The sequence below is a fragment of the Salmo trutta genome, chromosome 28 (genome assembly GCF_901001165.1).
Source record: "Salmo trutta chromosome 28, fSalTru1.1, whole genome shotgun sequence".
Lineage (NCBI taxonomy): Eukaryota > Metazoa > Chordata > Actinopteri > Salmoniformes > Salmonidae > Salmo > Salmo trutta.
The window spans coordinates 41,968,112-41,994,518 of record NC_042984.1 but is presented as its reverse complement, the minus strand read 5'-3'; the positions used below and the strand labels follow the sequence as shown (position 1 = coordinate 41,994,518).

The 26,407-nt window shown below is 44.3% G+C and overlaps 1 protein-coding gene across 6 annotated transcripts in view; it reads right to left on the bottom strand.

Moving 5' to 3' along the window:
- Nucleotides 1-26,407, bottom strand: part of snx19a (sorting nexin 19a) — a 46,132-nt gene that overhangs the window by 823 nt on the left and 18,902 nt on the right. For all 6 annotated transcript variants that reach the window (XM_029720111.1, XM_029720108.1, XM_029720109.1 and 3 more), the window contains 9 exons: nt 20,569-20,707; nt 20,270-20,370; nt 20,041-20,160; nt 19,725-19,831; nt 18,919-19,015; nt 18,611-18,776; nt 18,073-18,196; nt 847-1,031; nt 63-150 (listed from right to left, as the gene is read on the bottom strand). In XM_029720111.1, the coding sequence (XP_029575971.1) occupies nt 63-150; nt 847-1,031; nt 18,073-18,196; nt 18,611-18,776; nt 18,919-19,015; nt 19,725-19,831; nt 20,041-20,160; nt 20,270-20,370; nt 20,569-20,707 (1,127 nt within the window). The remainder of the gene's footprint in view (nt 1-62; nt 151-846; nt 1,032-18,072; nt 18,197-18,610; nt 18,777-18,918; nt 19,016-19,724; nt 19,832-20,040; nt 20,161-20,269; nt 20,371-20,568; nt 20,708-26,407) is intronic.

Below are 26,407 nucleotides of genomic sequence, written 5' to 3'. Positions count from 1 at the left end.
ATGTGACATTGACATTGACACGCACACCAACATGCTAAAGCCAGTGATGATAGAGGGCTCACCGGTTGATGTTAGGGTCCTGCAGAGATGCCAGTGCCATATCCCAGCTCACTCTGTACTTCTCAGAACCCAGCATGTCAGCAATCAGGTCTACACACACACACACACACACACACACACACACACACACACATTAAAATGGCATTAAGGGGACAGTACAATGAACTAATACACCTGTGATTCCCATATGGTTCCCATACAGGTAGCCTAGCGGGGCGTCAGGTAGCCCAGCGGGGCGTCAGGTAGCCCAGCGGGGCGGCAGGTAGCCCAGCGGGGCGGCAGGTAGCCCAGCGGGGCGGCAGGTAACCTAGCGGGGTGGCTGGTAGTAGTTGTGTAGGCAGTGCAGACACTGACCTGGTAGTAGCTGTGTGAGGCAGTGCAGACACTGACCTGGTAGTAGCTGTGTGAGGCAGTGCAGACACTGACCTGGTAGTAGCTGTGTGAGGCAGTGCAGACACTGACCTGGTAGTAGCTGTGTGAGGCAGTGCAGACACTGACCTGGTAGTAGCTGTGTGAGGCAGTGCAGACACTGACCTGGTAGTAGCTGTGTGAGGCAGTGCAGACACTGACCTGGTAGTAGCTGTGTGAGGCAGTGCAGACACTGACCTGGTAGTGGCTGTGTGAGGCAGTGCAGACACTGACCTGGTAGTAGCTGTGTGAGGCAGTGCAGACACTGACCTGGTAGTAGCTGTGTGAGGCAGTGCAGACACTGACCTGGTAGTAGCTGGGTGAGGCAGTGCAGACACTGACCTGGTAGTAGCTGTGTGAGGCAGTGCAGACACTGACCTGGTAGTAGCTGTGTGAGGCAGTGCAGACACTGCTGCCTGGTCTCTTCTCTCTGAATGAGGCTGCGGTCAGGACGGGGCCCATCAGGGAGGACACCCCCGGGCCACACTGCCTCCTGCATCACCTGGAGGTAGATCACCCAGCAGGGAGCACTGGTCAGGTGGGCCATGCCCACGTCCAGCCACCTGGAGGGCAGGGATGGGGGTGAGGATAGACAAAAGCAACATGGAGGTTGGTAGACATGTGTGTACATGCACGCACATACACAATAGGGTGAGTCAAAAAGGAAAGAGACGTGACATACACTGAGACACACGCATTCGCGCACACACATAAGAAAAAGGCACAAAACAAACGAGGACACAAAGAACATGCAGAAGTGCATGCATACGTACACACAGTGAGCGGACTGTAGAGTACATTCTCAGGTTAGCGGTATTCATTATCAATCTTCTGGAGGCAGCTCTGCAGAGTGGTCACTAGCTGGCAGAGTCATAATGTAATGATATCTGATTTTATACCTAACCTTAACACACTGCTAACCTGAATTCCTAGTAGCTGATTTATGCTTGATCCGGCAATGCTGTCCGGAGGCTCCGTATGGAGGGTGGGACGCAATCGCGGAGCCACGGGAAGTTTGCGGAAGCCAAATCGTGCTCCACACCACGTGCTTTCCCAAACTTTGCAACAATGCGGAGGGCTTTGCATTGCTCCGTATTGCCATGATTGGTTGACGGTAGGTGGGGGCGGGAGGTGCTGTATAAACACAAACCCACTTCCTTCACAACAGCTCTGTGCTGCTCCGCGAAGCGCAAGAAGTATGAAAGTCTTGACTACCGCAGAGGCCGTATCACCGTAAATGCTGTATGGCCAATGAAGAAGTCAGATTGACCATGCAGCGCCTTTCATCCTAACCTTAAATTAAGACCAAATGAATTTCATGAATTTACAATATAGACAATTTTGGCCTATCTTAAGGGGAAATTGCTCAGTTCTGCCTCCAGGACAAGACTCATGACAAAAAGGTCAACCTGTGTACATTCACTCTGGGTGAGTGTGAGGATAACATTACCTAACACGCCACCAGCAAGGTGACCTAAGCCCACACAAACATACTTTACGCAGCTTTAACCCTCATAAATCTACACGCATGCCCACACACACACGACCGCCCACACACACATAAACAAAGCAAGAGTCCTTCCTAGGCATGTCCCCCCTCTATCTCAGCTCACTCCTCAACATCTCCACTACCAATAGCAATCTGTGCTCTGGTACACATATCTTCACATGTACATTTTAGTCATTTAGCAGATGCTCTTATCCAGACCCACTTACAGTAAGTGGATTCATCTTCAGATCGCTAGGTGAGACAACCACATATCACAGTTATGGAAGTACATTTTTCCCCTTAATAAAGAAGTTATCAGCAAAGTCAATAAGACTAAGATGTCACACTGGAAACTGGCCCGCACATCCAATAGCCATCATTCATTCCAGTTTCCCGCCCCCAACGAGCTGCAAAAGACCCTCAAACTCGACACATTCATTCCACCACACTCCTTGCTGGTCATTAAGTCGGCTGTGTTGCAATTTTGGCTGCCAGTTTTCTTGTTTTTTTTCCCCCTGCTCTAACCCACTGTGAATGTCTCATTGTTGTATAGCTGATGAATTTGTACCTTTCCTCTGTACATGTATATAGAGTGTTGAATTATTTGGCGGTATTGTGTGTTGTGCTGTTTGTTCACTGTTCTAATGTTACGCCTCTTGGCTAGGTCATCGTTGTGAATGAGAATGGGTTCTCAATTTAGACGCACACATACATCCATCCATTAACCACGGCTGCAGCGTGATTTATACCTCAGAAGGTCCCTGAACAATGTATGTGTGTAACAGGCACCCAATCCAAGAACGCGAGCAGGCATTTTAATAGGGCGGCCCAACCAGAGCAAAGCATAACAACGAAGGTCACATCGGACCGCTAAATCGGATTTAGTGCCACAGAAATAAGTATGGTCGCTTACACAGTAACAGCGTTCGTTTGATGCTTCACATTTATTTCCTCTGTTAAATAGAGGACGACGCAAGACTTCGCCTCGCTCGCAAGACAAGAGTCAAGACCAATGAACATAAAAATAACATGTTGCAGATAACATGCCGCACGCACGCGCGCGCGCACACACACACACACACACACACACACACACACACACACACACACACACACACACACACACACACACACACACACACACACACACACACACACACACACACACACACACACACACACACACACACACAACCCAGTCTGTATTGTTCTAGGTTGATCTAATTACGTGTTTAAACTGTTTAGACTTTCTGCTCGTCGGGTGGTAAAACAAGCCTCTTATCCACAGTACTACAGCCTCCTGCTGCTCTTTGAGCTCTACTGGAAGAGGGCGACGACAACTCTCCCTCCCTCCCTCCGTGTACTCTCTGTTTAGGGCCAAATAGCATTCTAGTGCGCTCTGTTTTTTTGTTAATTCTTTCCAATGTGTCAAGTAATGATCTTTTTGTTTTCTCATAATTTGGTTGGGTCTAATTGTGTTGCTGTCCTGGGGCTCTGTGGAGTCTGTTTGTGAACAGAGCCCCAGGACCAGCTTGCTTAGGGGACTCTTCTCCAGGTTCATCTCTCTATAGGTGATGGCTTTGTTATGGAAGGTTTGGGAATCACTTCCTTTTAGGTGGTTGTAGAATTGAACGTCTCTTTTCTGGATTTTGATAATTAGCGGGTATCAGCCTAATTCTGCTCTGCATTATTTGGTATTTTACGTTGTACACTGGGGATATTTTGCATAATTCTGCATGCAGAGTCCCAATTTGGTGTTTGTCCCATTTTGTGAATTCTTGGTTGGTGAGCGGTGGGAATGGATGACCAAAACGCAGCCGGGATACATCATCTTATTATTTATTTGAATAAAGAGAACACTGAAAACGAATAAAGACAAGGTGCCAGTTTCACAGGCTATACGGATACTAGTAGTGCGAAATACAACAACCCACAAACCCCAGGTGAAAAACACACTCCTAATATATGACTCCCAATCAGGAACAACGATAACCAGCTGTTCATGATCGGGAGCCACACAGACTAACAAAGAAATAGAATACCTAGAAAACACATACAACACAGACCTTCTGCCACGTCCTGACCAAAACTAATACAATACTCCCTCTGCTGGTCAGGACGTGACAAGCGGACCCCAGACCTCACAACCATAAAGGGCAATGGGTTCTATAACTGATTCAAGTATTTTTAGCCAGATCCTAATCGGTATGTCAAATTTTATGTTCCTTTTGATGGCATAGAATGCCCTTCTTGCCTTGTCTCTCAGATCATTCACAGCTTTGTGGAAGTTACCTGTGGCGCTGATGTTTAGGCCAAACGTATAGATTTTTGTATTTGTGGTCCTGGTGACTGGCCCTTTTTTGGAACATTATTTTGGTCTTACTGAGATTTACTGTCAGGGCCCAGGTCTGGCAGAATCTGTGTCACCAACCTCCTTGGTTTGTGACAGAAGCACCAGATCATCAGCAAACAGTAGACATTTGACTTCAGATTCTAGTAGGGTGAGGCCGGGTGCCCGGGTGCCCTAGCCAATTCGTTGATATAATGTTGAAGAGGGTGGGGCTTAAGCTGCATCCCTGTCTCACCCCACGGCCCTGTGGGAAGAAATGTGTGTGTTTTTTGCCTATTTTAACAGCACACTTGTTGTTTGTGTACATGGATTTTATAATGTTGTATGTTTTCCCCCCCAACACCACTTTCCATCAATTTGTATAGCAGAACCTCATGCCAAATTGAGTCGAAGGCATTTTTGAAATCAACAAAGCATGAGAAGACTTTGCCTTCATTTTGGTTTGTTTGTCAATTAGGGTGTGCAGGGTGAATACATGGTCTGTTGTACGATAATTTGGTAAAAAGCCAATTTGACATTTGCTCAGTACATTGTTTTCACTGAGGAAATGTACAAGTCTGCTGTTAATGATAATGCAGAGGACTTTCCCAAGGTTGCTTTTGACGCATATCCCACGGTAGTTATATGGGGGTCAAATTTGTCTCTCTCTCTGTCTCCCTCCGTCTCTCTCTCCGTCTCTCTCTCTCTCTCTCGCTCTCCCTCCGCTTTCTCTCTCCCTCCCTCTGCTCTCTCCCTCCCTCTGCTCTCTCTCTCCCTCCCTCTGCTCTCTCGCTCTCGCCGGTAACTCTCTCTCGCCGCTCACTCTCTCTCGCCGCTCACTCTCTCTCGCCGCTCACTCTCTCTTGCCGCTCACTCTCTCTCGCTCGGCTCTCACTGAACGGGGAGGGGGACATTAATAAAAGCTAGCAGGCTTAGTGACATAATGCCCAAGGCATTCTAATATGGGCCATCGTACGTACACTATGTAATGTTGTGTGTTTGAATGACTGTGTATCTCTACGGAAATCCATACGTGTGTGTCTAAATGACTGTGTATCTCTATGGCAGGTGGTCTGTGTAGTATGGAAGGATTGTCTATAGGCACATGGCTTGCAATGGGGCATAATGACACACTCAATACAGCCTGCTGGTCCATGGCTGTATAAACCTGTGTAAATCTGTGATGCATGGTAAAAGGCACACTTTGGATTCTCTTAATTCTGGCACACTTTAGGAGAATGTTCTGAGCACAGAGGGCTATACCATCCATACTAAGTTTATGGAGGAATATTTATACAGTTTCTGAAACTTTTTTATACAGTTTATGGATGAATAGGATTTTTTTCCTGTCCTGATTGATAACGTGTCAGTGACCCTTTGCCCTCGTCTGCAGTATTGATCTGATGGCTGGGCTGAATCATGAGTGCTGCTCTTGTCATCTGTCTGAGCATGCACACTTTCTGCCCAGAATCAGATGAGATTGCTAGGAGTGCTTTGCATGACTGTGCTCTACAGTATGTCCATGCCAACAACACAGGACTACAAAACTGGAGGCCCCAAGTTTTAATGCGTTTTGACCCATCATAAGTCACTTGTTGCCAATCATATTTAAAAAAAAGAATCTGTCTGGTCCCCAGACACATAAAACCTAATTTATCTTTAAGAAAATGCAGTCATGTAAGCATGTTTTTAAGATGTCTTTCTTTATAAATAGTGGTCTGAGAATAAATAACGTATTCCCCATAACGCATTTGACAAGACATCTGCCAATATATTGTATATCAGCCAACTGAATACAAGATAACCCCAAGAATCCCTTGTGCTGTAGTCTATTTATGTCAACAGCATAACTCAGATAAAAAAAGATTCCTTCAAATGTTCCGATGATGGTGAAATGCTTCATAATGTTAGGATATGCTGCCTAGCAACAAATACCATTCTCTTTAAGATGCAGTTTTTTATACCACAATTGCACAATTTGTACACAGAAATACTTTTCATGACAACATAGTGTTTCCACACACTGTTAAAATGAAGTGAGCAACACTCAAACTAGTGGCAACTGAGCTGCCACCAACTTTAAACAGGGCACATCCATTTGGCCATACAGGTGAAGGTGTTCACATTACAGTCAGTTTGTATCTCTCTGATAATATCGCTATGTGGTTCAAATTACTGTGGTTCCAATCTCTCATGGAAAAATTCTGCATGCAAACCGAAAGAATCTGTCGGGACTGAATTGCACGCGTAGAAAAAGAGCAGCAGTAGTTCTGGTGTTTGGGTTTTTCATCTCTGGTTATTTGAACAAATCATTTTGCATCTTTAGAATTTCGGAAGGAACATTGGGCCGTAACTTACAAAAGTGAAAGGGTGGAGCTCCTCATTCCGGTTCCACTCTTTGTTCTAGCACTTCTTGATATCTTCTCTTAACATGTATGGACACAGAACTTAATCGAGCAGCTGACCAATTACATGAGACTTTAGTTCTGGGTTAAACCAAGATTACTTTGGTTGGAAGGCTGTCTACAGCCAGGATGACTACAAGTAGATACCAGATGTTAATGTCTCGGTGATGTCTTCATAATTACACAATTTGTAAACAAAAAGGTACTTTTCATGATAATGTCCTTCCGCGCATCTATTTGCACAGGTAAAGGTGTTTACTGTCATTGCATCTGTCTGATAATACTATACAGACTCCGTGGTTGAGACAGTCTGCAGGATGACTACTACTAGGAAATGTCTCTGTGCCGTCTCATCTCTCCCCTGCCTCTCTCCCCCCACTGGTTGTGTGAAAAGACACACCTCAGCACCTCATCATTCCCAGGACAGTCGGGACTTTCCCAGCAGCACTGTGTCTGGTCTGGCCTGGAGGTGAAATCTAGCCCCATTGTCGGGCTTCTGGCTTGTCTGAACTGGACGGACTCCTCTCATTTGAGAATGGGTTGGGCAGATAGAGAGACACAGCCCAGGCAGCCCGTCTGTTGAAAGTACCTTGAAAAATCCAAGCCCCCTGTAGGCCGGCCCATTGTGTGCAGTGCCCTTTGACACCTAAGGGTTGCACCAGTGATAACGCAGGGGCCTGATGTAAGAGTGAATCGAATGGAGCCCTGTCCTGCTCTGTGTTTAGCATTATGAACCCAACCCAACCCCATGGCTGACCTAAACCACCTGCTCATCTTACACCCAAATGCAATGGCCTGGTCTCTGATGTCATATCCTGTCACAGAACCCAGTGCAGTGGCGCAACAAATATATTTATATTTTGTCATATTTTTACATTTTAGTCATTTAGCAGACACTCTTTTCCAGAGCAACTACGGTTTAGTGACTTGCTCAAGCGCACCGAAAGATTTTTCACCTAGTTGGCTCGGGGATTCGAACCAACACCTTTTGGTTACTGGCCCAACACACTTAACAGCTAGGGCCAGCATATGGCTAGGACTCGGTCTAAGACATGGAATATAAGATTCTGACATAAAAGCAATGGAAATTGCAAGGGTAATGCCTTTATATGCCATCCAATATTAAATATCAAGTCATTTCATTCTGAAACTCCAAACCTTCCTCAATGTTCTGTGGCCATACTTCTACAGATGTGTGCTGCCTCCTAGCGGTAGAAAGTGACATTGCGACAGGAACTTTATGGATCCCAGACTGTAGTCTGTACCTGACTGATTGATGATTGAGATCACTTATTTAAGTGTCATACACCTACTGGTGCAAGGCCCACATGGGCCTAGCAGACACCACAGAACCAAATAACATTTTACAAATGATATGCATACAGTAATCATGGGCAGTTCAGCGAACATCGAGCCACACTACACAAACAGTACATTTCTCCTTCTCCTCCAGGCATTATGAACAAACTCAGCCATCTCAAACACGCCTTGTCTGAAGAAAAAAACAATTCAAGTCTCTGTTCATCCTGTAACCAGAATACTTCAGGCTTATCACAAATCGTTTTTTCTTCAGATAGTCATACAGAGGGCAATAAAAACACTAAATGGATTTAATTTTCGATTTCCCCCGAGATCACATAGTCGGCAAATTCTCTCCTCTTCAGACACTCTGTTAAATCTACCCGTATCTATAGACAGAGGGAGGATCAGAGTTGTGCACAAACTGGCTTTTTTGTTAGAATCAGGTTAAGCATATGGTTCAGGGCTGTAGTTATTTTTGATAAGAGTGTAAGTTTAGGTTTAAACCAAACATCAGCTGCCATATTTATCCGTCTGTTTCATAGACGTAACATGTCACCTTTTTGCCTAACCACACATGGTTCTTAACCCATATCTCCACAGATGGCCAGGTTTGGAGTCAGTTCGTGCACACCAAGAAAGCAGCGGATTGCTCTGTTTTGAACATTGTTACAATTAGTGCCCACTTTGGATCCCCACAACCCAGCAGCAAAGTCCATCACTGGACACACCCAAAATGTATAGGGCTAAGAATAAGCAGGGACCCTAAGGCTCTGCCTGCAGAATCTGCCTGTGATCTGATGCCATCCTCAAAGGTCATGTGTTCATCTACAGTGAAACCAAGGTATTTATAGAACCCAGCGTAGAATAACGGGGTTGCACCAAATGAAAAGATATGTGCACTTCTCTGCACGTCCTTCTTTCTGAAATGAACAATCTGGGTCCTCTCTTGATTTATCGCTAGTCTCCAGTTAGTACACCGTAAACTAACAATATTCAACATATTCTGGGGGTCATCTTCGGTCCCGGTAAGGAGAACTACTTCATCAGCATATGCAACAAGATCCCAGGAATATATCCGCAACTTTAACACCAAGTTTAGCATGTTTGATTTGTAGGGCTAAATCATTAACATGTAGTGGGAAATAAGTGGGCGAGAGTACGTCTCCCTTGTTACACCGTAAGGGGTTGTTCGATCCGCCAGTCTTGAGGTCATTAACCTAAACACAGGCAACTGGAGGCTGATAAAGAGCTTTGACGGCATCATAGAATCTTCCATCAATTCCCATTTTAATTAGTCTAAAAGCAAGAAGGTGCTCTATTCACCCAAACGAAAGCCTTCTGAAAATCAATAAAACAGGCAAAAGTTGTCTCTCTCTCTTGAATTCTAGCCAGGACCACGGTGGAGACTGTATAGATATGGTCTAAACACACCCTGGCTTTCCAAAAGCCATTTTGTTCATCAGCAAGCTGACCAGACAGTTATAGGTACAGCTGCTATGAACAAACATTGGCTTCCTGCTTCCAGCCAAGGTAGAAATAGGCTATATCCGAAATGGCACCCTATCCACTACGACCTACATAGTTCACTACTTTTGACAAGGGCCCTATGGGGAATAGGGTGACATTTCAGACACGGCCATAGTGTAGCTTCTGGCTGAGCTAACAGGCTTCAGCTCTTCCGTCAGCATACTGATTCTCCAAACCTGGGCTCCCTGGGTCACAGGAACCTTTATGTGTGTATTTTTTAAGGTATTGCTAGATATTATTGCACTGTTGGAGCTAGAAACATACTGTAAGCATTTTGTTGCCTGCAATGTGCAAATCTGTGTACGCGACCACCAACAAACTTTGATTTGCTGGAGAGATGTCACTGTGGCTTCCCTCCACTGCTCCACATTTTGGATGGAGAGATGAGAGAGACGATTCGGGTGAATTTTGCAACTATCCACATTAACCGGTGACGCTACCGCAAACGCTGCTAATATTACCCCTTCCACAGAATGACCTCTAATGTGAACCGCTCTAGGGGTCAGGTTTCCAGCACAGGCTGTTTTGGGAACATAATGATAGTTCCACAGACCCACAAGGTTTACAGGGAGCCTGACATCAACTGTTGGGTGTTTACCGTCATGGGTGGTGGTGGTGGGGACGTGTGTGAGGAAGGGAGGAGGGGAGGTCATATTATTAGGGCAGAGTGGGGTGTGTGGAGTGGTGGGTCACATTAGGGAAAGAAAGCAACAACAACAAAAAACCTTTATCCTGGAAGCCACATACTAACTATATCTTCATTAAAACTGCATCAACAACCTCATACCATTCTCTTCATTAGATTGACTTGACAAACATGGTTTGAGAGCGTATTATTTGGCCAATTGAAATAGATAGGGGGAAGGAAGAAGAGGAGGCGGCGTATGGAGCATGCGCTGGCATACTTCGGTCTTGTTCGGGTTGCATTTAGGCAGAGTACAGTGTGTAATGTACCGAGTGCTGAAAAGCTCCACAGTGAGAAAATGAACCAGCAACGCTGTGTAACAGCTCTGCTGTTTAAAAACATCCCGTGGCCACCATGCCACAGTAACTACACGTCCTGTTTACACACATACACACACTGTATGCTGTGAAGAAGAGTCTCCTGACTTGAGGCATCCTGGGAAAGACAGTCTCCACACTGAGCCTGAACACTCCGTTCTGTTCTCAGACCACAACCAAGAATTGCTGTTTAGGGACCGATAATTCAGGGGGCGGAAGTAGAGGGACAACCCGTCGTGTTGAAACAACATGCAACGTTTCCCCAACAACATGAGATGGAGTACAGTCATTTCATGATGGTAAGTCTCTCGTGACAGACGTAGCTGGCCAGACCAGCGTGCCCACGAGATTTGGTTCTGGGTGCTGGGATTACATAATATAGTGAACATGAGCTATGAGCTGCGTTTCACATCACAGGGTTACATTAGGTTCAGAATCAAATATTTGAAGTTAAGATGTCATATTGAAAAGGTTTTAGGCATCTTTCATCCTGAAATGCTATCATTATCCTCTTCGTCATCATCTTCAATTAGCAAAGCACCACCACATTCTGATCGAGTCTGACTGACTACCTTCGTGGACAGACATAATCAACTTCCATGTTATCCCTCTACCAATATTAGGTCAAGTCATTTTAGGTCAAATTTTTATGTTTATGTTTTCACACGTCAACTTCCTCTGCATGTCTAAATCTTTGAACGTGTCATGCTGTTGTTTCCGTGTGTCCAGCCAAATAAAGCATTGGCTTGTTAAAAAGACTATGGGAGGGGGCTGGGGTGTAGTTCATGCATGGAGCATACTTCTACCTCATTCCATATCACTGAAAACATCCAGTTCCCCAGACTTCCACGTCAATCCCTGGATGCCGAGATAGAACATTCACAGGAATTATATGGATATGGCCAAGGATGGCCAAGGATTACTGTGATTCTTGCAAAGTGGCTATACAATAACTACATGGCATACGGGTGTCTAGACTAGAGCGTTTCGTTTTTTCACCGTTTTGTCGCGGAACCATTGATCAACTAACTTGCTTGTTACAAGGGTTGAGTCTATTGCAGACACAGAACCTTGCAATACAAGTGCTCTTAGTTCAGATGAATCTAGATATAAGCTCAACAGTGAACAAGGACCGGACAAAAACAATACGACAGGTAATACTTCATTTAAAGAAAGGGCATGAGGACAAGTCCATATTTGGGTACATGCAGAGCCTTTGTCTGTCTGTGCTTACCTGAATGGCTACAAAACACAACTAAATGACAGATTATCCTAGGAATGTGACTCAGTGTTGCACTTGTAGCTGTGTACATAATCAGATCTATCTGTCAATAATTAAAATAACTATCAGACACAGGTGTGACTCTCGTCTCACATCCATGGTGCTGATATTGTTCTTCCCTCCTGCCAAAGTGCATCACAGAAATGACTGACACAATGTGGTCATTCATTTAAAGGGGTGCAGAGCAGAGCTGGAAGTAGACACACCTCAGGAGCCGATCCCATCTCATCCAAACAGACCTGAGTTCAAATAATATTTTAAATCATTTAAAATACTTTCTCTGTGCTTGATTGAGCTTGTCTGGCACAATAGAATAGCCCTAAAAGTCCAAATCCTGCCCACCTGCCACTCTAGGGAAAATATATATATCTTTTTTTTTAAATTAAAAAAGTACAGTATTTGAATGATTCCAAATAGTATTTGAACCCAGGTCTGGTCCATTCCCAACCAACCACTGGGCAGAGCTGGGTAAAGTAGAGCACCAATCCAGATCACAGCCCAGACATCATTTTATAGACAGAAGTTAGCTACACTCAAGGCTTTTTTAAGGTCCAATGCAGCCACTTGTATCTCATTATCAAATCCTTTCTGGGTAACAATTAAGTACCTTACTGTTTTAAATTAAAATTGTAAAAAATAAACAAATAGCTTCTTAGCAAAGCGCAATTTCTCAAGCAAGAATTTTGCTAGAACTGTCTGGATGTGGTCTGAGTGGGGAGGGGAAAACCGAAAACAAGCTGTTAATGGCAGAGAAGTTTGGAACTGCCTTTCTTATTGGTCAGTTAACACATTTTCTGACTGGTGATGTCACCAGGCAGGCCAAAGCTCCATCCCATCAAAGCAGGCTGAAATTTCAGCCTCTTACACTAAAAAGGCAATATCATAATTTGACAATTTCAAAGATTTATTCGAACCACATATTGAGGAAATAAATCTAAAACATAGAAAAATCTAAATTTTCACTGCACTGGGCCTTTTAAGCTCCGTCATCAACTATACTTTACTACCAATTACTGGCCATAACAACAGATTTTCTGTTCTCCTACTTACCCCAGACAGGTTAAAGCACAACATCATTTTTGTATAATTATTCTACTAAACAATGAACATTTATATGAACAGTGAACAGGCCTGAATACTGAGACTGATGGACTACTAAACTAATCTCAACAGTCAACACTTGTTTTTCCCATCCAGACATGAAAGGAAATGCTATTTCATAATAGCATTTAACATAGCCAAGTTATAGAGGAAAAGTATCCCTTCTGAATGAACAGCCTTTTGAAATTATTAATCAAATCCATATTACAAAAACGTGTTTTTGGAGCGAAACTTGGACACTTATATCAAGCATTATTCAACTGATGAAAAACCTTCTTACTTTATACCTCAGCAAACCATTCCTGGAAATACAAAGAGGTTCTGCTGAAGACCTGTCAAGATCCGCAGAGCGGTAGGAACCCTCACCACACTACACCCACTTCCTAGCCCAGGGGTTCCCAAACGTTCACTCAGGTCCCCCTTCCAGCATTGGGGAACATCCCGTGACTACGCGTGCCACATCTATTTCTACGTCTATTAAGCTGTTCACACCCCTCTTGTGGGTGGAGAGAACATTTTGCAGGTTAAAAACATTTTTTTGTTTCTGCAATTCTATACATTTAGTCGTTTCTAATGGTTATTCATGTGATAATTGAGTGACTCAAACATTACACCAAAATCTATGGGCTAACAAACCTAGGTAAAAAAACGGACCCCTCTAAGGTATGCAATGACTGACGTGACAAGAGGAAAACTGACCATACACTACCCAATTTAGAAATTGCACTTTATGCCTTCTACTATTCATACTTTGAAGAGTAAGTTGAAAACCACTGTCCTAGCTAACTAGCTAACCGAAATGACTGTATAGATCAAATAGTGTTCTTGCCACAATCTAACCAAAATGTGTACTTATTACAGGGGTCATATGAAGTATGAGGTTCCACATCTGACTAGGGAAGTCTAGCTCCTGACAGTGTAAAGTTGATTCTGTGACAGAAGATGCCCTGAATTACTAAGCAAACTGACTGACAACCCCATATGTACAAGATGAGTGATTTGTTTCTTCTAGCTGCTAGTGGAGCAAAGGGCCACGCGCAATATAAAAGATGAGTATGAACTGTTCTTCCCTGTTCTAGTCTATGATGAGGGAGTGGTATGGTCTGCTTTCCTGTTCTAGTCTATGGTGAGGGAGTGGTATGGTCTGCTTTCCTGTTGTAGTCTATGATGAGGGAGTGGTATGGTCTGCTTTCCTGTTCTAGTCTATGGTGAGGGAGTGGTATGGTCTGCTTTCCTGTTCTAGTCTATGATGAGGGAGTGGTATGGTCTGCTTTCCTGTTCTAGTCTATGATGAGGGAGTGGTAGGTCTGCTTTCCTGTTGTAGTCTATGATGAGGGAGTGGTATGGTCTGCTTTCCTGTTCTAGTCTATGATGAGGGAGTGGTAGGTCTGCTTTCCTGTTGTAGTCTATGATGAGGGAGTGGTAGGTCTGCTTTCCTGTTCTAGTCTATGATGAGGGAGTGGTAGGTCTGCTTTCCTGTTCTAGTCTATGATGAGGGAGTGGTAGGTCTGCTTTCCTGTTCTAGTCTATGATGAGGGAGTGGTATGGTCTGCTTTCCTGTTCTAGGCTATGATGAGGGAGGGGTATGGTCTGCTTTCCTGTTGTAGTCTATGATGAGGGAGTGGTATGGTCTGCTTTCCTGTTCTAGTCTATGGTGAGGGAGTGGTATGGTCTGCTTTCCTGTTCTAGTCTATGATGAGGGAGTGGTATGGTCTGCTTTCCTGTTCTAGTCTATGGTGAGGGAGTGGTATGGTCTGCTTTCCTGTTCTAGTCTATGGTGAGGGAGTGGTATGGTCTGCTTTCCTGTTCTAGTCTATGGTGAGGGAGTGGTATGGTCTGCTTTCCTGTTGTAGTCTATGATGAGGGAGTGGTATGGTCTGCTTTCCTGTTCTAGTCTATGGTGAGGGAGTGGTATGGTCTGCTTTCCTGTTCTAGTCTATGATGAGGGAGTGGTATGGTCTGCTTTCCTGTTCTAGTCTATGGTGAGGGAGTGGTATGGTCTGCTTTCCTGTTCTAGTCTATGGTGAGGGAGTGGTATGGTCTGCTTTCCTGTTCTAGTCTATGGTGAGGGAGTGGTATGGTCTGCTTTCCTGTTCTAGTCTATGGTGAGGGAGTGGTATGGTCTGCTTTCCTGTTCTAGTCTATGATGAGGGAGTGGTATGGTCTGCTTTCCTGTTCTAGGCTATGATGAGGGAGGGGTATGGTCTGCTTTCCTGTTGTAGTCTATGATGAGGGAGTGGTATGGTCTGCTTTCCTGTTGTAGTCTATGATGAGGGAGTGGTATGGTCTGCTTTCCTGTTGTAGTCTATGATGAGGGAGTGGTATGGTCTGCTTTCCTGTTCTAGTCTATGATGAGGGAGTGGTATGGTCTGCTTTCCTGTTCTAGTCTATGATGAGGGAGTGGTATGGTCTGCTTTCCTGTTCTAGTCTATGATGAGGGAGTGGTATGGTCTGCTTTCCTGTTCTAGGCTATGATGAGGGAGGGGTATGGTCTGCTTTCCTGTTGTAGTCTATGATGAGGGAGTGGTATGGTCTGCTTTCCTGTTCTAGTCTATGGTGAGGGAGTGGTATGGTCTGCTTTCCTGTTCTAGTCTATGATGAGGGAGTGGTATGGTCTGCTTTCCTGTTCTAGTCTATGGTGAGGGAGTGGTATGGTCTGCTTTCCTGTTCTAGTCTATGGTGAGGGAGTGGTATGGTCTGCTTTCCTGTTCTAGTCTATGGTGAGGGAGTGGTATGGTCTGCTTTCCTGTTGTAGTCTATGATGAGGGAGTGGTATGGTCTGCTTTCCTGTTCTAGTCTATGGTGAGGGAGTGGTATGGTCTGCTTTCCTGTTCTAGTCTATGATGAGGGAGTGGTATGGTCTGCTTTCCTGTTCTAGTCTATGGTGAGGGAGTGGTATGGTCTGCTTTCCTGTTCTAGTCTATGGTGAGGGAGTGGTATGGTCTGCTTTCCTGTTCTAGTCTATGGTGAGGGAGTGGTATGGTCTGCTTTCCTGTTCTAGTCTATGGTGAGGGAGTGGTATGGTCTGCTTTCCTGTTCTAGTCTATGATGAGGGAGTGGTATGGTCTGCTTTCCTGTTCTAGGCTATGATGAGGGAGGGGTATGGTCTGCTTTCCTGTTGTAGTCTATGATGAGGGAGTGGTATGGTCTGCTTTCCTGTTGTAGTCTATGATGAGGGAGTGGTATGGTCTGCTTTCCTGTTGTAGTCTATGATGAGGGAGTGGTATGGTCTGCTTTCCTGTTCTAGTCTATGATGAGGGAGTGGTATGGTCTGCTTTCCTGTTCTAGTCTATGGTGAGGGAGTGGTATGGTCTGCTTTCCTGTTGTAGTCTATGATGAGGGAGTGTTATGGTCTGCTTTCCTGTTCTAGTCTATGGTGAGGGAGTGGTATGGTCTGCTTTCCTGTTGTAGTCTATGATGAGGGAGTGGTATGGTCTGCTTTCCTGTTGTAGTCTATGATGAGGGAGTGGTATGGTCTGCTTTCCTGTTCTAGTCTATGATGAGGGAGTGGTATGGTCTGCTTTCCTGTTCTAGTCTATGATGAGGGAGTGGTATGGTCTGCTTTCCTGTTCTAGTCTATGATGAGGGAGTGGTATGGTCTGCTTTCCTGTTCTAGGCTATGATGAGGGAGGGGTATGGTCTGCTTTCCTGTTGTAGTCTATGATGAGGGAGTGGTATGGTCTGCTTTCCTGTTCTAGTCTATGGTGAGGGAGTGGTATGGTCTGCTTTCCTGTTCTAGTCTATGATGAGGGAGTGGTATGGTCTGCTTTCCTGTTGTAGTCTATGATGAGGGAGTGGTATGGTCTGCTTTCCTGTTCTAGTCTATGATGAGGGAGTGGTATGGTCTGCTTTCCTGTTCTAGTCTATGATGAGGGAGTGGTATGGTCTGCTTTCCTGTTCTAGTCTATGATGAGGGAGTGGTATGGTCTGCTTTCCTGTTGTAGTCTATGATGAGGGAGTGGTATGGTCTGCTTTCCTGTTCTAGTCTATGATGAGGGAGTGGTATGGTCTGCTTTCCTGTTCTAGTCTATGGTGAGGGAGTGGTATGGTCTGCTTTCCTGTTCTAGTCTATGGTGAGGGAGTGGTATGGTCTGCTTTCCTGTTCTAGTCTATGATGAGGGAGTGGTATGGTCTGCTTTCCTGTTCTAGTCTATGGTGAGGGAGTGGTATGGTCTGCTTTCCTGTTGTAGTCTATGATGAGGGAGTGGTATGGTCTGCTTTCCTGTTCTAGTCTATGATGAGGGAGTGGTATGGTCTGCTTTCCTGTTCTAGTCTATGGTGAGGGAGTGGTATGGTCTGCTTTCCTGTTGTAGTCTATGATGAGGGAGTGGTATGGTCTGCTTTCCTGTTGTAGTCTATGATGAGGGAGTGGTATGGTCTGCTTTCCTGTTCTAGTCTATGATGAGGGAGTGGTATGGTCTGCTTTCCTGTTCTAGTCTATGGTGAGGGAGTGGTATGGTCTGCTTTCCTGTTCTAGTCTATGATGAGGGAGTGGTATGGTCTGCTTTCCTGTTCTAGTCTATGGTGAGGGAGTGGTATGGTCTGCTTTCCTGTTGTAGTCTATGATGAGGGAGTGTTATGGTCTGCTTTCCTGTTCTAGTCTATGGTGAGGGAGTGGTATGGTCTGCTTTCCTGTTGTAGTCTATGATGAGGGAGTGGTATGGTCTGCTTTCCTGTTGTAGTCTATGATGAGGGAGTGGTATGGTCTGCTTTCCTGTTCTAGTCTATGATGAGGGAGTGGTATGGTCTGCTTTCCTGTTCTAGTCTATGATGAGGGAGTGGTATGGTCTGCTTTCCTGTTGTAGTCTATGATGAGGGAGTGGTATGGTCTGCTTTCCTGTTGTAGTCTATGATGAGGGAGTGGTATGGTCTGCTTTCCTGTTGTAGTCTATGATGAGGGAGTGGTATGGTCTGCTTTCCTGTTCTAGTCTATGGTGAGGGAGTGGTATGGTCTGCTTTCCTGTTGTAGTCTATGATGAGGGAGTGGTATGGTCTGCTTTCCTGTTGTAGTCTATGATGAGGGAGTGGTATGGTCTGCTTTCCTGTTCTAGTCTATGATGAGGGAGTGGTATGGTCTGCTTTCCTGTTCTAGTCTATGATGAGGGAGTGGTATGGTCTGCTTTCCTGTTCTAGTCTATGAAGATGACGGTATGATATGGTGTGATACCTCTCAATGAAGGTGCCAAACAGCAGTCTGATGGTCTTCTGTATGTTCTCAGTACACAGCCAGCTCCACTGGTCCTTCATCAGCAGACACAGGATGTTCAGAGCTACGTCTGCCACGGCCGTGTCTGCACGAACACACATCACAGTCAGATTCACACATATAAGCACACACGCACGCAACAGAATACAAAACTTGAACTTGACGAAGATACAAATACTGGGACATGATCCTGGAACACGAATAACAGAAAGGCAAACAGAGCCAGATAGCCTCAGACAGATTGTCAACACCTTTTCCTCAAAACAGTGGTGTGGTACTGGCCTACAGAGGCTGTGCAAGGTTACTACCACCTGCTGGCCATTACTGAGTGGCGCATGCTCATATATGATCTGATTTGGAAAGTTTAGAATTATGATAATGATGTCTGTTTTTGCACTGATACGGTCCTTAGATATTCAGTCCACTGTATGACAGTCCTTCATGCCAGAGAATAAGAGGTTGATAACGCAGGCCCGTGTAGACGTTAGAAAAACTGTACCTGTCCCCCGTAGTTTTCTCTCCCGACCCCCACCTCCCTTCCTGTCTTTGCCAGGTAGCACGCTGAACCTCCTCCCGTCAGCCTCCTTCTCCTGGGGAGCATAGAGCAAAGCCTCCTGGTCCTTTATAAAGCCCTCCAGACCAGACAGGGACAGGCCATGGAACACCTGCAGAAACAGACCAGGGCACAGGAATGGATGGATTGGCGGGTTGAGTGAGTGAGTACAATCAAACAGACAGTTTGATAAATTAATATTAAATGATTATTCATTGATACTCATTGATATGAATCTTCCATGGTTAACTTACAGTGCTCCCTTCATTGAAGCAGTATATGACTTTGGGCTGGATTTCAGGTATATTGAGAGCAGGGGCGACTTTACTGGAGAACCTCAGCCGGACAGACCTGACACAACAAGCAACAAGCAACAATTAACAAAACACATTACACAAAACTAGATAGTTTGACATTAATGTCATATAAGCAGTTCCATTTTTTCCTAAAGCAGCTTTCGATTTCATATGTGATTTGAAAACTACAGCGAGTGGTTTACGGGTGTTTTAATGAGTTTTTCAAGAGAGACGGTGAAAAGCTTTGGCCAGGCCATACATATTTTTGACATTTAGAGAAAGAGAAGAGAAAGAGAGACACAGACAGAGAGAGAGACACACACAGAGAGAGAGAGAGAGAGACAGAGACAGAGACAGAGACAGAGAGAGAGACAGAGACAGAGACAGAGACAGAGACAGAGAGAGAGAGAGAGAGAGAGAGAGAGAGAGAGAGAGAGAGAGAGAGAGAGAGAGAGAGACAGAGACAGAGAGAGAGAGAGAGAGAGAGAGAGAGAGAGAGAGAGAGAGAGACACACACAGAGAGAGAGAGAAAGAGAGACACAGACAGAGAGAGAGACACACACAGAGAGAGAGAGAGAGAGACAGAGACAGAGACAGAGACAGAGAGAGAGAGAGAGAGAGAGAGAGAGAGAGAGAGAGAGAGAGAGAGAGAGAGAGAGAGAGAGAGAGACAGAGACAGAGACAGAGACAGAGACAGAGACAGAGACAGAGACAGAGACAGAGAGAGAGAGAGAGAGAGAGAGAGAGAGAAAAAAGACTCCCACCTCTTCCTTCCTTCTGGGGCATTCCTCACTTCAGCAGGCTCTCCATCCAGGTCATCCTCAGCACGAGGGAATGCTGTCTTCAGCGTGTCTACAGCATTTGCCATCATCTACAGTAGACACCAATAACCAGGCCCAGGAGGACACAGCACACAAACAGCACCAAGGTTAGCTTCCCGAAAAAAACAGGTCCCCAGAAACCACATACTCTATCATCTCTCATCTCTCATCTCTCCCTTTCATGTTTTTAGGCCAAGTTATCGTGCACTGTTTTTATTTCATAACCGCGACAGTTGTGACCCTGAAAAAGCTACGTCACCTTATCAATCCTGGACATAACAAATGGTTTCTTCTCGAAGGCTGTGCTGGCGTCTGTGTGCAGAGCCAGGAACTCCTGCATCTCGTCGCTGTTGGCCGTCTCAGGGATGGTACACAGTTGCTGGAGGAAAACAATGCGGACTGATCAGATAATATGCAACAGTCACATTTCAAAAAACATACAAATCAGGAAATGATTCATCTTGTTAGATAAACAATTCAATTCCTACTTTAAGAAAGGTATCCAGCTGTCCTTTTCGAACTTCCACCTTGTCAATATCTGGGTTTCCAAATGGAAGATCAGGGAAAATCTTCTTGGGTCCCTTGACATCTGAAATGGAAAAGATACACACACCCTTTGGTGAGAATAAAATATCCATACAGCACATGTAAGACTTCCTCCACGCTATAAATGATTTGTTTTGACTGAATATAATGTTTGGGTTTGAATCTGGCCTACTGCTCTTTCAGCACTCTCTAGCCAAAAAACATACAAAAGACTTTTTTTTAATAGAATTGGACTTCTTACTCTTAATCATCTTCTTGAGGTCAGGCTTCTCCTCCAGGCGTGTCTGCAGGTGGAGGAAGTCGCTGTAGCGTCGGTTCACAGTGTGATAGGCTACAGGTTGTAGAGTACCTAGGCTCTCTGAGTCAACCACTGTCTCATACTGGGGAACAACAACAGTTACAGATTGACTGGGAAAGTTGAATAAGACTAGTCCAATGTTCACATTTCAAGATGGATATTAAAAGGTATTAAAAAGGTAAGGAAGTGTACACTAATGTCCGGTACTGTCACAAGTGATTCGTCTAGCGTTGTACCTTACGATAAAAAGAGTCGCAGGCCGATATGTTACATTATTGCTATTCCTGCCTTTAGAGAGCATGACTGCGTAAGCATTCAAGCACTGACCTGTTAAATGTCATGTCAAAATGTATATTTCCGCCTAAATAGATGTATTTATCATGAGAGGGCCATAAACAAAGCTAGTAATGCTTATACTGCCAGAATGATTCAAATCCCAGCTGGCTGGTATTAAAAAAATAAAAAATTGCTGAGGTGTAGTCAATTTTGAGGACACACGCTCAAGTACACAGTACAACTATGATAACAATTTGAAAATATGAAACATTTGATGTATTTCTTATTCAACACTGTATGAATAAGCTTTGAAATGACTTATATGCTTTCTAAATATAGTATAATCAAATTATAAAACTACTAAGATTTCACCTCCTTATAACGGCAAAATACATATTTGTATGTTTAGTGTTAGAGAACATTAGCATTTTCTAAAGGCTTCTCTTGATTAAAACTTCTGCCCTCACCCTTCTAAACATCGGACAGGGCTTTAGCTTGGCTTACTGAACTTATTAGGAACTTGCCTTTCATCTCATATTAATCTTGTCTGTCTATGACAAACCCAAAATGTTTTTGGTTTAAAATCTATGAATTATTTTAAGATTACATTGAAAAGGTTGGCAATAAAAATCGATCTGTGAGCGTGCTAGCTAGGGCAACAAAACCACTCTCTCCTGCTCCTCTGGGATCGAAGGGTGTTTCCACATACAGTCCTCTTTAAAAGAACCGATCTCAGTCCTCTTTAAAGTGAACTCTGGGATAAAAAAAAGCAAAATACGTCAGGGCAGTATTCACACTTCCCTTGACTTTGAATGAGGACTCAACTCTTTTGCCAGTTCATGTCACCTTTGTTCTGGTGAGAGTCCTCGTTGCATTCACATTGCTATGTTTAGAAAGGAACCAAGGTCTTTTTCCAGCATTCACTCAATGCACTCTTGATTTTTACAAAGTGCAGGACAAGTCATTCAATTAGATCGTGTTATCTGACAGCTAGATAATTACATTATGGAAGCTAAGAGATAGTATTTAATTACAAGATGAGACATAATAATTATAATCAGAAGATAATATTAACACGTAAATATTATTGGTAACAGAATAAATTGCAGAAGAATACTGCAGATTAAATAATGCTGTGATGGCAAAGGTGCATAAAAATGGAGGAATTCAGATAAAGTGCATTCGGAAAGTATTCAGGCCCCTTGACGTTTTCATCATTTTGTTACATTACAACCTTATTCTAAAATGTATTTTTTCTAAATTCTTTATCAATCTACACACAATGACCCATAATGACAAAGCGCAAACTTCTTTTGAACAGAAATACCTTACTTACATAAGTATTCAAACCCTTTGCAATGAAACTCAAAATTGAGCTCTTGTGCATCCTGTTTCCATTGATCATCTTTGAGATGTTTCTACAACTTGATTGGAGTCCACCTGTGGTAAATTCAACTGACATGCTTTGGAAAGGCACACACCTGTCTATATAAGGTCCCACAGTTGACAGTGCATGTCATAGCAAAAACCAAGCCACGAGGTCAAAGGAATTGTCTGTAGAGCTCCGAGACAGGATTGCACAGATCTGGGGAAAGATATCAAAACAATTCTGCAGCATTGAAGGTCCAGTGGCCTCCATCATTCTTAAATGGAAGAAGTTTGGAACCACCAAGACTCTTCCTAGAGCTGGCCAGCCAGCCAAACTGAGCAATCAGGGGAGAAGGGCCTTGGTCAGGGAGGTGACAAAGAACCCAATGGTCACTCTGACAGAGCTCCAGAGTTCCTCTGATGAGATGGAAGAACCTTCCAGAAGGACAACCATCTCTGCAGCACTCCACCAATCAGGCCTTTATGGTAGTGACCAGACGGAAGCCACTCCTCAGTAAAAGGCACATGACAGCCCGCTTGGAGTTTGCCAAAAAGGCACCTAAAGTACTAAAGGACACCTAAGGAAACAAGATTCTCTGGTCTGATGAAACCAAGATTGAACTCTATAGCCTGAATTCCAAGTGTCATGTCTGGAGGAAACCTGGCACCATCCCTACGGTGAAGCATGGTGGTGGCAGCATCATGTTGTGGGGATTTTTTCCAGAGGCAGGGACTGGGAGACTAGTCAGGATTGAGGGAAAGAAGAACGGAGCAAAGTACAGAGAGATCCTTGATGAAGTCCTGAGTGCTCTGAGCACACAGCCAAGACACCGCAGGAGTGGCTTCGGGACAAGTCTCTAAATGTCCTTGAGTGGCATTTTAGAATAAGGCTGTAACGTAACAAAATGTGGTAAACGTCAAGGGGTCAGAATACTTTCCAAATGCACTGTATGAAGTATTCATTTGAGCACTATCCACACGTGACATAGTTCAATGTGACTATATATCAGCACAATCTACTTTTTCGTTTTTTCAAATTGCCGCCGTCTTGGAGCTAGAATTGGGATCATGTATATTGTGCTAATGTCAATACAAAAAAGAGTAACAGAGAGCACTGTACAATACGGCGAACTTAGCAAATGAGGAGTTTCTGGTAAGCACATGGGGGCTGTCCTCCATTTTTATGCACCTTCGCCATTGAAACTTTAACATCCAATGTAGGCTGCTGCCCCTTTAAGAGCCTAGCATTGGTTTTGTGGTCAGTGCTATCCGGAATCCTTGGGACGTTCCTACCCTAAATCCTAACCTTAACCATAACCGTGACCTAACCCCAACCCTAACCTTAACCATTTTAAATGCCAACTTCATATGGGGTAACGTCAGAGTCAGGGCCGTAACTACATATGAGGACACCAAGGTCCGGACCACTGTAATTACTCAGAATAAAAATAAATAAATAATGATTATTCTTTAAAAAATTAGGAACTCAGTTAGGGTCTCAATTTACTGTTGAGAGTTAGAATGATAGAATACACCAGGTGCAATATGTCATCCACTGATAGTCACTCAATTAGCCTATGTCAGTAAAAACATTTAAGATCACAAAATTCATCTAGCCACCTATCTAAACTTGTAGTAATGATGAGGATTTACTGACTGGGCACACAGGGCATGTGCCCAGGGGCCCTGACCTCCAGGGGGCCCCCATTGATTTTGTTAGTCACTCTCATTCAGCTATCATATTAACATGGCATAAGTCATGGCAAAAGGTGTAGAATTGCAGGAAATTAGCTTTAAAACTGCAACAATGTCTCCCCACCCCATGGTAAAACATGTTGATTTGCAAGAAATGTTCTGTAAAGCAAACTCATTTGTTTTATTTTGTTAAAGGTCCTGTGCAGTCAAAAACGTGATTTTTCTGTGTTTTATTTGTATACAGTACCAGTCAAAAGTTTGGACACACCTACTCATTCAAGGGTTTGAATGAGTAGGTGTGAGCACTAACAAGTACTCAGCATATGTGGGAACTCCTTCAAGACTGTTGGAAAAGTTGGTGACACTGTACGTGATTTATTTAGAATTCAAGGCACCCTTAACCAGCATGGCTACCGCAGCATTCTGCAGCAATACACCATCCCATCTTGTTTGCGCTTAGTGAGACTATAATTTATTTTTCAACAGGACAATGACCCAACACACCTCCAGGCTGTGTGAGGGCTATTTGACTAAGAAGGAGAGTGATGGAGTGCTGCATAAGATGACCTGGCCTCCACAATCACCTGACCTCAACCCAATTGAGATGGTTTGGACTGCAGAGTGAAGGAAAAGCAGCCAACAAGTGCTCAGCATATGTGGGAACTAAAATGTAAAACATATTTTGATTTGTTTAACACTTTTTGGGTTAGCACATGATTCCACATGTGTTATTTCATAGTTTTGAGGTCTTCACTATTATTCTACAATGTAGAAAATAGTAAAAATACAGAAAAACCCTTGAATGAGTAGGTGTGTCCAAACCTTTGACTGGTACTATGTGTATATATATATATATATATATATATACATATATACACTGCTCAAAAAAATAAAGGGAACACTTAAACAACACAATGTAACTCCAAGTCAATCACACTTCTGTGAAATCAAACTGTCCACTTAGGAAGCAACACTGATTGACAATAAATTTCACATGCTGTTGTGCAAATGGAATAGACAACAGGTGGAATTATAGGCAATAAGCAAGACACCACCAATAAAGGAGTGGTTCTGCAGGTGGTGACCACAGACCACTTCTCAGTTTCTATGCTTCCTGGCTGATGTTTTGGTCACTTTTGAATGCTGGCGGTGCTTTCACTCTAGTGGTAGCATGAGAGTCTACAACCACCACAAGTGGCTCAGGTAGTGCAGCTCATCCTGGATGGCACATCAATGCGAGCTGTGGCAAGAAGGTTTGCTGTGTCTGTCAGCGTAGTGTCCAGAGCATGGAGGAGCTACCAGGAGACAGGCCAGTACATCAGGAGATGTGGAGGAGGCCGTAGGAGGGCAACAACCCAGCAGCAGGACCGCTACCTCCGCCTTTGTGCAAGGAGCAGCAGGAGGAGCACTGAAAGAGCCCTGCAAAATGACCTCCAGCAGGCCACAAATGTGCATGTGTCTGCTCAAACGGTCAGAAACAGAATCCATGAGGGTGGTATGAGGGCCCGACGTCCACAGGTGGGGGTTGTGCTTACAGCCCAACACCGTGCAGGACGTTTGGCATTTGCCAGAGAACACCAAGATTGGCAAATTCTCCAATGGCGCCCTGTGCTCTTCACAGATGAAAGCAGGTTCACACTGAGCACATGTGACAGACGTGACAGAGTCTGGAGACGCCGTGGAGAACGTTCTGCTGCCTGCAACATCCTCCAGCATGACCGGTTTGGCGGTGGGTCAGTCATGGTGTGGGGTGGCATTTCTTTTGGGGGCCGCACAGCCCTCCATGTGCTCGCCAGAGGTAGCCTGACTGCCATTAGGTACCGAGATGAGATCCTCAGACCCCTTGTGAGACCATATGCTGGTGCGGTTGGCCCTAGGTTCCTCCTAATGCAAGACAATGCTAGACCTCATGTGGCTGGAGTGTGTCAGCAGTTCCTGCAAGAGGAAGGCATTGATGCTATGGACTGGCCCGTTCCCCAGACCTGAATCCAATTGAGCACATCTGGGACATCATGTCTCGCTCCATCCACCAACGCCACGTTGCACCACAGACTGTCCAGGAGTTGGCGAATGCTTTAGTCCAGGTCTGGGAGGAGATCCCTCAGGAGACCATCCTCCACCTCATCAGGAGCATGCCCAGGCGTTGTAGGGAGGTCATACAGGCACGTGGAGGCCACACACACTACTGAGCCTCATTTTGACTTGTTTTAAGGACATTACATCAAAGTTGGATCAGCCTGTAGTGTGGTTTTCCACTTTCATTTTGAGTGTGACTCCAAATCCAGACCTCCATGGGTTGATAAATTGGATTTCCATTAATTATTTTTGTGTGATTTTGTTGTCAGCACATTCAACTGTGTAAAGAAAAAAGTATATATATATATATATATATATATATATATATATATATATATATATATATAACACAATTAGGTTGTAATAA